The sequence below is a fragment of the Equus quagga genome, chromosome 13 (assembly GCF_021613505.1).
Source record: "Equus quagga isolate Etosha38 chromosome 13, UCLA_HA_Equagga_1.0, whole genome shotgun sequence".
Taxonomy (NCBI): Eukaryota; Metazoa; Chordata; class Mammalia; order Perissodactyla; family Equidae; genus Equus; species Equus quagga.
The window spans coordinates 61,873,481-61,886,568 of NC_060279.1; the positions used below are offsets into that span (position 1 = coordinate 61,873,481).

The 13,088-nt window shown below is 56.0% G+C and overlaps 1 protein-coding gene across 1 annotated transcript in view; it reads right to left on the bottom strand.

The window, feature by feature from the left end:
- The window catches only part of ATP6V0D1 (ATPase H+ transporting V0 subunit d1), a 36,249-nt gene that overhangs the window by 5,684 nt on the left and 17,477 nt on the right, over window positions 1–13,088 (bottom strand). Inside the window, exons 2-3 of the mRNA XM_046681768.1 lie at window positions 8,925–9,096; window positions 399–577 (exon numbers count right to left, since the gene is read on the bottom strand). Of these exons, the coding sequence (XP_046537724.1) occupies window positions 399–577; window positions 8,925–9,096 (351 nt within the window). The remainder of the gene's footprint in view (window positions 1–398; window positions 578–8,924; window positions 9,097–13,088) is intronic.

A 13,088-nucleotide genomic window follows, 5' to 3' on the forward strand; every position in this document is an offset into this window, starting at 1 on the left:
TGAAACTGTTTGCTTCCCTCCTCTGCCTCACAGGCAGCCAGCCACTCCGGCCCAGCTTGGGGCCACAGTCTGTCAGAGCTCCCAAAACTCCAAGGGATCAGGCCTGTCTCTCCATTCTCCATGAGCTCAGCCCTCCTCTGCGTTCTGAGAAATCAGCCAGTTTCACAAAGTTAGATGGTCCGAGTCAGGCCCTGTGGGTAGCCTGCCTGGCCCAGCAAAAGCAACAGAAAAGGAGCTGAAGGTAGGGTAAGGAGGAGAGAAAGGGAAGGCAAGATAAAGGGAAGAGCAGGCCTTGCTTTCTGGCTCAGGGTTGCCCCCAAGAGTCCACAAATCCCACCATGAGGCACTGATATTGATGCCACTGCCCACCTCCTCCCTCATCCACCACAGCAGCTCACCCAGAGGTGTGTCTACCAGAATGGCGTTGTAGAGTTCGGCAGGGGTCTGTGCGATGTTCACAGCCTCCATCTGCTCAAAGCTGCCTAGTGGGTGGCACTTGGGCACAAGCTCAGCAATAGAGCGCTGGTGCAGTGTGCCCGTGATGAGCAGTATGACGTTGTCAATCATGTAGCTGTAACTGTGGGAGGCACACAACAGCAGGGCAGCCCGTCAGGGAGGGTTTGAAAGCCCTGGCACAACACCACACCCTTGCCCCCACCCTGTACAGGCCACCAACCCCTCAACGAGTGCTGCCTCAAGGGTGCTGTAGACAAACGCCATTGGCATGTCTCCCTGCCCAAGTGTGCCCCCTACTCCAGCACCAGGAGCACAGGACAGACAGGGCCCCTCCCTTGGTGGGAGAGGACAGCGGAATCCATGTCCCATGAGTGACTGGAAAACAGGTAACTGTCCCACAGGGTGAACAGTGTTCTGGCAGGACATGGGAACCAGGGGCGCATGGAGGTGAGGCACACAGGCCAGCCTAGGGGATGAAAGAACTAGGAGATGAAAGTGTTCTGAGAAGAGGGAACAGTGTGTGCAGAGGCCCAGAGGCATTCATTGAGTGACAGATGCATTCGAGGAACTAAGCACAGTCAGTGTTTCCAAAGGGAAAGGAACCAGGGCAGTGCTGCCTGGAGGCTGGTCCTGCAGGCCAAGCTGAGAGTCCTGCCTTCATTTTGAGCACTAAGGATCTATGAGCAGGATGTAAGCAGGGAGTACTACAGTCCAGTTAGGGTCACTCTGGCTGCTGGGTGGGGAGAGAGAGGGAGGGGGAGACAGCAAGGGGAGGAAGGGCTCAGGAATGGGATGGAGAGAAGCTTCTCTAAGAAAGGCTAGAGAGGAGCCAGTGGGAGGGCCCCTCTGGAGTCATGCCCCAGGTCAGGCAGAGACAGAGCAGGCAGACAGCTGCCCTGTGCAGCCCCACTCCAAAGCCAGAGCACTGCCTCCTCCTTGAGGGCCTGAGGCCAGGGTCAGACATCTACCTAGGATTGCCTGGAGGAGACCCAGAGACCTGGACAGGAGGCTGAGCTCAGGTCAGTCCCAGGCTGAGGCTGCCCCCCCCCAGGCTCTCTGCTCCAGATAGTACATGGGCAGCAGAGGGGCTATGGAGATGAGGAGGGGTGAGGCTGCCCAGTTCAGACTTGGCAAGAGGCAAGCTCTGACCCCAACCATGAAGACAATGCTACAAAGGGGCTGGGACAGAGAGCTCTGTATATTCACCTATGTGGGGATGGGATGAAGAGGCAGAAGGGCCCCAGGCCACGGTCAGGCTGCAAGAGCCACAGCAGTCCTCCATCCTGTCGCCAGTGATGAACCCAGGGTACAAGGGAGCGAGATAAGCCTTTGGGGGAAGGCATCCTACAAGGCCAGAGTGGGGCTCCCATTGAAGGGTGAAAGCTGGGATGGAAGCTGCTGCCCTGAATTGGGCACTAAGCACAAGCTCTGCCCTAGCTTTTGGCTGGGCCACGGCTAGGCCCCTGTCCTGTGACAATATCTTGAGCACCCAATGCTAAGGCCGTCCAAGGAAGATCCCTGGTGGGAAGTGGCCCTCAATAGCAAGAGAAGAGAGGGAAGGAGGTAAGGGCCCAGGCTTTAGCACAGGGGGCTGGCAGTGAGGGAGCTTCCACAGGGCCCTCCAGGAAGGTGGCAGGAGAAAGAAGCCATAGCTCCTGTCCTGGCCTGACCCCCACACCCCCTGCTTGCTCCATACTTCCCCACCTCCCAACCGGCCCAGCGCCCTGCCATGACCTCTGCTCTCCTGGGCTTGGGGCCAGGCAGCTGCCCTCTCTCCGCCCCCAGTCCAGCTGGGTCAGCTACAGGATGTGTGCTGAGAAGAGACAGGCCCCCCTTCTCAAACTGAGGGCTTCAGGCAGGGCCCATTTGCAGCTGCAAGCCAAGAAGCCCAAATGGTCATCCTTCTACCCCTGACCTGAAAGAACTGGCAGAGTGGAGGGACCTCAGAGAGAGCCCATCAGAACTTTGTGCCTTGGTCTCCAGCCCCAGCCTGCATCTTCTCTACCCTGGACAGCACATCCCTCCTGCTCCTGACGCCTCCAGAATCTCATGTACCCCAGGACCCAGGCTATACTTCACCTCTCACAACACTCAACCTGCACACTATCCAGCCCCACTCAAGCCATCATGTTCCCTGAGACAGTCACAGAGACCCCCACTCCTGAACCTAAGGATGTTCTTTTACGCTCTCACAACCCTTTGGACAGGGAAGGGGAGAACAGTTTACCTCTTAGACCTGTACTATCTAATTGATCCCACAACCACCAGCGTCACCAGCCCCACTGTCAGAGGAAATAAGGCACAGAGAGTAAAGGCTCCAGGCCTTGTCACACTATAAGTTAGAGGAGCTCTATGACCCTATAGCCAGTGTCCACGCACCTCTACCCATGCCCTGGGGCTCTATACTCCCCATCTAGCCTTGTCTTCTCAGAGGCCAGTTTCCTTTTTCTAAATCTCCCCACTCCTTGTGCCCACAACTCAGGGTATCTGTTTATGATAGGGGTGGGGCTGGGGTTAGGGCCCAAAGGAGGTAAGACTCTACTGCCTGGCTTTGCTGCTATCCCTCCAGTGAAGTGGAACAGGCCAGCTATGATTCACTTTTCAGCCCTGACAGCAGATTTAGGGGCTGGTGGTAGCCCCCTGGCTACCCCCAGCTTCTCCTGCTAGAAGTTCTACCTGGGCACCAAGAAAAATGCTGAACCAAGTAAGGGTCATTTAGAATCATACACCCCAGCCCCTTCCAAGGCCCCCTAACCTAGGCGAGGCCAGCCTTGGATGATTCTGCGCCAGGCCCAGCAGTTCCCTTCCCCTGAGTCAACTGCAAGGTCACTGCAACAGCAGCCCCTGCTTTTCTCCCCTGCCCAGTGAGAGCCAGAATCCTCTTTCCTGGGAGAGAGGAGGCAGGGCAGACCTGGCAGAGATGACACTGGTCCAGCTGTCTGCTTCTCCAAGGCCAACACCTCCAGCAGGCAGGGAAATCCTCCTCCTCCTTGCCTGGCTTCAGCAGCTGTCTCCCTGCCCCCAGAAAGCCACTCCGCCAGTCCTCCCCTCATTTGGCCTCAATAGGAGAGAATGAGGTTCCAGCTGGTCAGCATCTCCCTCCAGAGGAAGACAGCTGGGGAGCGGACAGGCGGCTGCCCGCCAGGCCAAAGAGGCCTTCATAGGGTGGGAGTCGGGCAGTACGTATTCTTCTGCCCAGAGGCCGTCCCTCACCCTGTGCCTTGGAGATTCAGCTTGGGCCCACAGAAGTCTCTGGTTGGAGTTTAGGAAGACACTTCCTCCAAGAAGTCTTCAGAGCCCCTAGCCAAGCCATGTCCTTCTGCTGTGCCCTTTGGCGCCACCTGCTGGAGCAACATGACTTGCTTCCACATTCTCACCATCTTGGCCCTAGGGGCCGCCTGGTGCTGCTGAGGCGGCCATAAGGACTAGGTAACCCTGCCAGTCTGTCCATCCACAGCTCCCAGCAGGGATTGCTAATAACAGCATCTGTGCTCAATCACATCTGAGTCCTGCAGAGCCCTGCCCAGGGTAGAAAGTGGACACAGATAAGCTATGGTCTCAGCACACTACCTGTCAAGCCTCAGTTTCCCCCCATACAATCAGAATGACCGAAATGTGGTCCACAGCAGGGCTTATAAGGCCCGGACTTTCTCCTCATTAAAATCCTGCCCCTCTCCAGAGGCCCAGCTGGGTCTATTGACCCAATGACTTGACCTGAGCTTTCCGGGCCTTGAAGAGCTCCTATGTGCTCTCCCTCAGGCTCAGGGGAACAGTACTGGTGCTGGCTCTCCCTCAAGGCAGAAGCCAGGTCTAGCCCAGATCCCAGAAACCACAGCAGGCCTAGAGCCCCAGCCTATAGAAACAGTAGTTGTGGATAGAGGGTGCTGGAGGGCCAGGATAGGGAGGCCAAAAGAAACTTGATGCCCTCTGTGACCCAGCAGGGCCCCAGGTTGAAGCAATGTGTCCTAGGGAGAATGGCAGGTATGCTAATAGGCCCACTGGGCACTTGAGGCCACTGTCCTGGGACAAAGCCTCCTTGCAGCTGCCCACTCCAGGCTGGTAGCACTGAAGCCTATGGTACAGGAGAAAGATGGGACCTTACCTTCCCCAGACGATACAGGTTACTCTGCTCCAGCTCTGCCAGTGGGTACCAGGGCCACAGGCAGATGCTGCACATTGGGGATGGCCCCCTCCAGGGAGGCTCGCTCATCTAACGACAAAGGACTTTGTGACCCACCTGCAAATCCCCAGAGACCAGACTCACTTCTCCCACAAGCAACTCTCCTAGCTCCCCTTTGGGGCCTACTCTCCTACGGGAAGCCATCATGGAATGGCCCAGGTCAAGATCCTCTCCAAAGCCAAAAAACCCTAATAGAGGCTCTAACTCAAGTCACACAGCAAGCTGGGCCTGGAAGGAGCCCTTGGTATAGGGGCATATTACATATTATTGCTGTGAAATTGAGCTGAATCATTTCAAGACCACATGACTGGTAACCGTCTACTTCAGGGGGAACTCTCTCACTCAGGGCCTGTCTGCCCCATGCCAGGCAGCTGCCTCCACTCTGACCACATACTCTCCCGAGTGACCTCTCTAACCCTACCTGATCCTGGAGTCCTGTCAATGCCAGCAAGCCTCATGTGACCCAGGGCTCCACTTGTAGCAGCTGCCCACAGGCCTTTCCTGGAGCTGTTGACACCACCACTGGCACTCATCCCATTACATCCATACATCTCCCTCCCTCCTAGCATTGGGCCTGGCCCAGAGCTGACACTGGTCATGTGTGTTGGCTGAAGGCTGGCTAGGATCTACAAAACCATTGGACACTGTCTCTCACCACGGGAAGGCCTTGACTAGCTTCCGTTTGCACACCTTCAGTGACAAGGAACTCAGCATCTCCTGCAGAAGCCTGTTCCAGCCATCCTGGGGCAGCTCTGAAGGTAACTAAGAGACTCTGAGGGATGGAGCTAAGGTGACCTCTGTAGTGGTCCCAACCTCTGCCCAGCTGGGCCAGTTTTCTCTGTGGGTAGCAATGGCATTGTTTCAAGTCTTCACACCCAGATGGAGCCTCTAACTAATGCTTTCACCAACTTGGGGGACCACATTCTCTTCTCTGGCTACATTCCTCTGGACATCTCTAAGATATGAGGCTCCATGCTCTAGCTGCTCAGGACATGTATGATTCCCTCAGTCTAGAACATCCCTCCCCCAATTCTTCCTTTAAATACCCTTCCTCTCAGCCAAACAGTCACTTCCTCAGGGAAGCCAGTTGTGAGTTCCCAGCCTGGGGGAGATCTCCTGGACTGGTCCCTACAGAAGGGTTCACCTCTTTCTGCAACACTCCTCACTCCTGGAATGACCCAGAGTGGAGGAAGTGGAGGAGGAGATAGGGAAAGAACAGTCAGGGAGGCAGGAGTTAAATCAGAGAAACACCACAAGAGGCAGGAGACTGCTGGGAGGAGGTGAGTGGAGGGTGGCTTCTGATCAGGCCTGGAGACCTTGACCACATGAAGGTCAGCAGTGACCTTAGCCAGAGCCTCGCGGTGGAGTGATGGGACTGCACAGACTGGAGGCTTGAAGGATGAGGGATGGTGAGAGAACAGAGAGTGAATGTAAAAGTTTAGTCCCCATGAGACAAGATTTTAATGATGTGAGAGATCTGAGCTTGTTTAGATGCTAATGGGATTAATGCGGAAGGGAAGGTGGCTGTAGATGAGTGGCCACTCAGGGTCCGGGAGTGGGGACTCAGGACATTAGGGGAAGGAGGACCCAAGAGAAAAGGAGAGCACCTCTGACATTGGAACAGGGTTGTGTTGGTGGGGGGGGGGGGGGGCAGGTACAGATGCAGAGATGAGAGGCAAATTGGCTTTTATCGCCTCTGTGGAGGAGGAGGTGGGCCATCTGCACAGAGAAGGTTGGGGGCAGGAGAGGGACGGTATTTAAGATGAGGAAGTGGTCCTCCCATCCTTGGTGGGGGGCTGCAAGGTGCTGTGGGGAGAGGAAGCAGGCAGCTGGGTAGAGACAAGCTGAAGCCAGCTGAGCTGGTGAGCGTGCATTTCTGGCAGCAGGGATCATCCGCCCAATGTCAGCTTCCCCAGCTTTGCTCCCGGCAGCAGAGGCAGGGGAGAGCGCCTCCAGGCTGGAGGCTGCTGGGACTCCTCCAGGGCTGGGGGGCTGCCAGCCGGGCGGGACCATGAGACAGGCAGCCAAAAGAGCTGCGGATGTTGGCAGAAGAGTGCGTGAATGATAGAGCAGGGAACTTCAGCTGGGGAGGGAGGAAAATCAAGACAGAAGGGGCAGCAGGGGAGGAAGCTAGGCCCAGAGTCCTGCTGTGTCCGGAACCCACGTCCCACAAGGGACTGAGACTGGGCTGGAAGAACTGAGGGTTGTGGGTAGAGAGGGGGTGCCTGACTCAGCAATTTCATGGGTGGAGCAGTTCCAAGTGGTGACATTGCCTTGGGCAGTTATCGATGGAGGTGGCTGAAGTAAAGAGCAGAGGAGTGGGTCACTGGAGATGACAAGGTCATGAAATGAGCAGCCACAGGCTCAGATGGGCTAACACATGGCTGGTGAGCTCTTCCTGAGTGAGGGCAGGAGTGAGGGGATGGAAGCCTCTAAGCCACAATCACCTATGAATGGAAGGGGCGGAGAAGTGACAGCCTGCCACAGGACAGCGCTTGGCTGCTTTAAGCACGCTTGGTGCTTACAGCCAACCTCCAGCAAAGAGCTGGCGGCTGTGCAGCCTCAGTCACGCTCAGAGCCCTCTCCAGTTTCATGGCCTGGCAGGCTGAGACTAAGCCTCTGAGGGCACTAACACAGGCCAGGGCCTAGCTGCACAGGCAGGTGGCCAAGTGGGCAGCAGGATGGATGACATCTGCCCTCCGACCACTGGCATGGGGCCAGGCCTCCTCTGGCCAACCTAGCTGGCAAGGCCAGAACATTCACCAGGAAGCCAAAGGAGCCTTGTGCAAACAAGGTGAAGGCCAGGCTCTGCTTCCTGGTACATCCTTGACTCTGGCCTTGGGGCAAGGGACACACAGGCCCAGGCCAGGGGATGACTGACAGATGGGGTGCTGTGGTGTGACCCCCAATGCAGCAGCACAAGACACACCCTATCTCTGGCCTCCTGGCCCAGTAGGACCACGTTGGTTGTACCTTGACCGGGGCCAGGGCAGTGTGATTATGGGCAAAGCAAGCACAGCAGGAAGGCCCCTGGGGAAGGAGGCCCCCAGGGAAGGAGGCCCCCAGGAGACAGCCTGCTTCCCAGCCTGGGCAGGTTCCCTGAGCCCTTCAGGTATTCCAGCCTGTGGTCCTCACTCGAGAATGGAGCCCTTCTGGCTGCAGCACCCACTTGAGCAAGTGGATCTTGAGAAAGTGGCTGCTCCTTGCTGGGGGTGGGAATCAGGTCAGGCAGCAGGCATCCAGCATGTCCCTGCAGGGACAAGCAGAGCAGGTGTGCCAGGTCTCAAGAAGGAGGGTGGGGGCACCGTCATCAGGGAATGGCAGAAGCTAGACATTACCCGGAAGAGTGCCTGGAAATACTTCCCTGTAACACATACTCACACTCCACCAGCACAGAGCACACTCACATAAACCAGTCACCGATCATGCCTCTGCTCACCACCTGTGTGGGGCAGCTACTTGGATAGGGGCTGTCTCTTCATCCACTGGGCCCTGGCTCATGGCTCCCGGGCATCCCTGCAGAGGGGGCCTCTCTACCTCCCTGTTTCCACAAGCACACCTGGCAAGTAGAGGCTGCCTCATCCAGGAGCCCTCCCCGCCACCTGCAGGTCCTAGGGTCCTTTCCTCTGCTCAGCACCTCCAGGAGCTTAGTGGAGGCAGGGCTGCACCCAAGGGTTATATGATAGGGAAGCTGGGCAGCCAAGGGTCTTAAGCGTGCAGGCCTGGGCAACATAGACTAGGAAAGACAGCCAGGTGTTCCACTCCCCCACCCCCAACCCCTTCTCCCCGAGACCCAGGGCCATGGTCAGACAAGATAGAGAATGGGCCTCAGTCCAGACAGGGCCAAAGAACCTGAATGGTCCACCCCAAGAACCTGACTCTTCAGAGCTCTGTCATCCCCTGACGCCTGACCCTGGCACAGGGGGTGGGTGCCCAGTGAGTGTTCAGTATGAGTGCTGTAGAGGGAGTGAAGAAAAGGGCTCCCATCATGCCTGGTCTCCCCATCCCAATCTCTGTAACACCAGGCATGCAGGGAAAGGGGGCTTCATCTGGCACTACAGCATGGGATACTCTTGCCTGCCCACCAGATTCCCGGCCAGCAGTGAAGGAGCTGATGACCCCACTTTATGGGTGGTGGCCTGTAGGTCCAGGGTTGTTGATTAACCAGCCCAGCCATACAGTCCGGGAGGACTCTGCAGGCAGCAGGCCTGAGCCTATGCTGAGCCAACTCTGGCAGGTGTAGCTGTCCAGCCCAGTGGGAGGGGAGGTCACTATAAGGCACACTCACGTAATGAAGTCCAGGAAACTGGCGAGTGGCTCATAGGCGTGGTTCCTCATGTGGCGGAACTCCACCACCATCTTCTCCTTGAGCCGGTCATCGATGACTGACACTGTCAGTGGTGATGCCTCGTTGGCCAGGAAGTTGCCATAGTCAGTGCTCTGCAGGTGCAGCTTCAGGTCTAAAACCCAAAGGTGGGAGGTGAGGGCTGGCCCTCCCCAGTGCCCCAATTCTCCATCCCCAATCTTACGCTGGGCCCCAGTCTCTCCCCGGCAGTTGTGTCCTGCTGCTACCCTGCACTCCTGTCCCTGTTCCACCTCCCTGCTGGCTCAGGGCCTACTCCAGGGCAGTCAGGCCAAGGCCCTGGAGATGCTCCCAGACCCTTGGGCCACAAGCCAACATATTGAGCCCCAGAGTCCAAGCACAAGTAGAACCATTGTTCCCCCAGATGGCAAGGAGGCCTGGGAAACCTCAACCCAAGGTGCCATTCACAACTCACAGCCTTTGAGGCCCTTCTGCATGGTGGACTCTAGGATGGCCCTAACCTAGAGCAGAATAAAACATGGGCCTGCCCTCAAGGGCCACAGGGTTAGGGGAGCAAGCCAACATACCTCCAGGCAGAAATAATGTAGATGAAATAAAGGAGATACCACAAGCCCTGGGAATAAAGTGGAGAGGACACAGAGACAGGACTGAGAGGATGAGAGGGTATGCCAGCCTGGCTCAGAGCAGAGGACAGGGACAGGAAAATACAAAGGAAATAGCTAACAGGATGGTGTGAGTGACAAGTGGCCTGGAGAGCGAATGAGTGGTATGAGGGAGGGATGAGGCTGGGAGGAAAGATTGGCCTTGCCCTAGGAGTGGCTGGAGGCAGCCTGGCCAATCCTATGGGCTCTCCTGAGCTCTTAAGAACAGGGGTAAGGGAAAAGGGAGAGGACAGAGCAGAAGGGCCCTGGGGAGGCAGGACAGGTGAGACCCAGAGGGATTGTGACAACAACCTGACAGTCTCCCGGCTTTTGCCCTTGCCTCTCACCCCTCAGTCTGTCCTCCACACAGCAGCCACAGCAATCTTCTCAAGACACAAAGCAGACCACGTCACTCATCTGCACCTTGTCACCTCAAGGCCTTTCCCTGTCCCCTTGCCTGGAAAGTGACAATCTCTCCTCAAACATCCCCTCTTCAGAGGCCTCTCCCGAGTAGCCCCATCACTCTGTCCTTTCACTTGTGCTACTTTTCTTTGTAACACTTATCCCACCTGGCATAGGACACATAAGCTCCACAATGGCAGGGACTTTGGGTCACCACAGTATCCTAGAGCCTAGGATAGAGCATGTTCTTGTGTGTTTTCATGCTCAGTAAATAAGTGTGGAATGAATGAAACACTGGGAAGAGAGTTGGTGAAGACAGCAGGAGGGTTTACTCCTGAATTTTGAAACGGGGGACACTGTGGTAGTGATGTCAACACCAAGGAGAGCTGTTGAGAAGGGACCTGTGCGTGTGTGCGTGTGTGTGTGCATGTGTGTGTGTGTGTGTGTGTGTGTGTATGAATGCCCAACAGCCGAGGTTGGCCTCTACTGACTGGGGACTGTATGCTTTCCATCCCCTGGGGAGGCTACCGAGAGGATGACAGAAAGGGTCACACTTGCAAACATTTCCACAAGCTCCCAATTAAGGCCTCCTTGTGTATCCATGGGCCTAGAAGGACATGCTATCCTGAGCTGTTGAGACAGGAAGGGAGCGTGAGGCACATGATCCCTCCACAGGCTTAGGAGATTCCTGTGATGCCCCTCCTCCCATGCCCCATCAAGAGAAGACTGATCTCAGCATGGAGTCAGATGTGTAAAGGAGAGATGGAAGAGTATGTGGGAGGGAGGGGTATGCACACCACTGGAGTGGATGCCTTCCACTTGCATCTCTGGGTGGCAGCCTGATGGCAGGAAGCACTTAAGTCCTCTGTGGCTCCTGGCACTCACAGAGTCGACTTTAACCTCATGAGGCTTGCAGGAGGCCTTCACCATCTGCTGCCTTCACCATCACTCTACCCTTCACACCTACTTTTCTCCCATGGCCACCCTAAAGGAGGACAGAACAGAGGGCAAGGTGGGGCAAGGAGAAGCCACCAGGGCCCTGTTCTGTGCCATGAACGCTGCTGTCTTTTCGCCCAGGAAGTGTGTACACTTCGATGTCCTCACCCCAAGCTGTCTGCCATGAGCCCTGGCCCTGGGCTCTATTCCTCTCCATCCTCACCACAGTCTGGCCAAGGCCCACCTATGTCTGGAACAAGGCATGGATGAGAAAAGGTGCTGTGCTCAGTAATACTTGAGTTGCTGCATTAGCTGATTATCCATTTGGTTGTTAACTGTAATTGATGGCTGTTGCCGTAACAGTATATCACCTGCATTTCTACCTTTAGTAATGGACTTTATGCCTAGGTTTTAATATCCTTGACTCTGGACAAGTGCACAACTCTTTTTAAAAGAAACATGGTTTACCTGTACAAAACCGATCAGTTTTGAGAGATCGTTAATGACCTTGGAGTGGTTGTTGTGGGTGTGAAATAAATGGTGAGAATATGAATTGGCCCCTCTGATTACAGCATTGAAAGTAAGTCTAAGTAATTTTTCGAGTCATACTCATGCCCTGACTTTATATACTTGTATCTCTCAATGAACATTGTGATACTTGAAAAAAAAAAAAGGGGGCAGGGGGTTCTGGTCCAGGCACAGCAGGTGCTCAGATCTCCACTAGGGGAAGCTGCGGAGCAGACAGCAGCTGAAAGCCCGGCCCAGAATGTGGTGTTCTGGGTCAGACTGTGTGGTGCAGCAGCTGCCAGCCCAAACCTGTCCGTTTATCCACTCAGCCACCGCAGCCAATCGAGAGCCCTTCTCAGGCGATGAGACGCCTTCCTCTCCAGCTCACAGCTGGGCCTGAGGGCTAGGCCAGATGCACAGAGAGGGCCTCAGGGCAAAACCCAGTCCTCTTGTCAGGACCCCTCATGCCAGGGGCCCCCCTATTCTCTGGGACAGCAAGTCCAGGCCCCGGACCCCAACCCAGCCTCCTGATTCCCACCCTCCAAAGCATCCAAGGGCCAGGCCTCCCCCAGGCATCCATGTTGCTGGAAAGCTTCCCTGGGTGCTGTCACCTCCCACTTTAGCCTCTCAAGCTCTCTAGCAGTGTGCAACTTCCTCTGCCCTAGCCTCTGCCTTTGCTCCATATGGCTTCTCTCCCTGGGAAGGCTCACTCCCCACCACCAAGTACCCTCTCCTCCTCCAGCCCCTACTGACTCCATCCAACACCTGGCACTCGTCAAGTGGGAGTCAGCACCCCAACACAAGGGGGCAACCAAGACCCACTCTAACTAGAAACAGATGGGGCCCTGCTGAGTACTCAGCCCCATGCCAGAAGCACCCTGTGTGCTAGACTTCCCAGCCATGCCCATTTCACAGACTCAAAGAGAAATGAGAGAGAACATGAAACTTGTCCAGAGTCCCATAGTCAGGCATAGTGTGGCTGAGATGTGGATCACGCCTGATAGATTCTGTCCATTTCCAGCTCTGGTCTCCTCTCCTCCTCCACCCTTGACATCCCTGATCACACTCTCCCACAGCCCTTGGCCCAGGATGGGCCTTTCAGATATGGACCCAGCTGCCTACCCAGACTTTAGTCCCAGAAAAGGCAGGTGGCAGAGGGGTGAGAGAGGCCAGAGCATGCCCCCTCCACAACCTTGGGAGTAGCCTGGACACTCATTGCCACCTGACAATGGCCCTGGACTGCCATGACTCATGGACAAGTCCCTCTGGCATCACTTGTGGAGTCAGCCATTCCTAGAGAAGCTAGAAGGGTGTGCATGTGAATGAAAGGGGCACAGCTGAGGGCTAGGCTCTCCTTTGCACGCCTCTCCACCCTGGGGGTTTAGCACGGGCCCTAAAGCAAACACCCCGTGCCTTGGTTGCTGCGTTCTGCTGACGCTGCATCTGGGGAAGCCATGGCTCCCAGCACTGCTGGAACGCAGAAGGCCGGGTGGTTTCTGCTGGCGTGTGTCGGATCAGAGCAAACCCGGGAGACTCTACTGAGAATCCTGCCCAAGGTCTGAAGAGTCTTCCTTACCAGGAAACTCATTTTTAAAACCCCCAGGGACGATGTCAAGGGGCCATTCCAGACCACTTTCGCTAG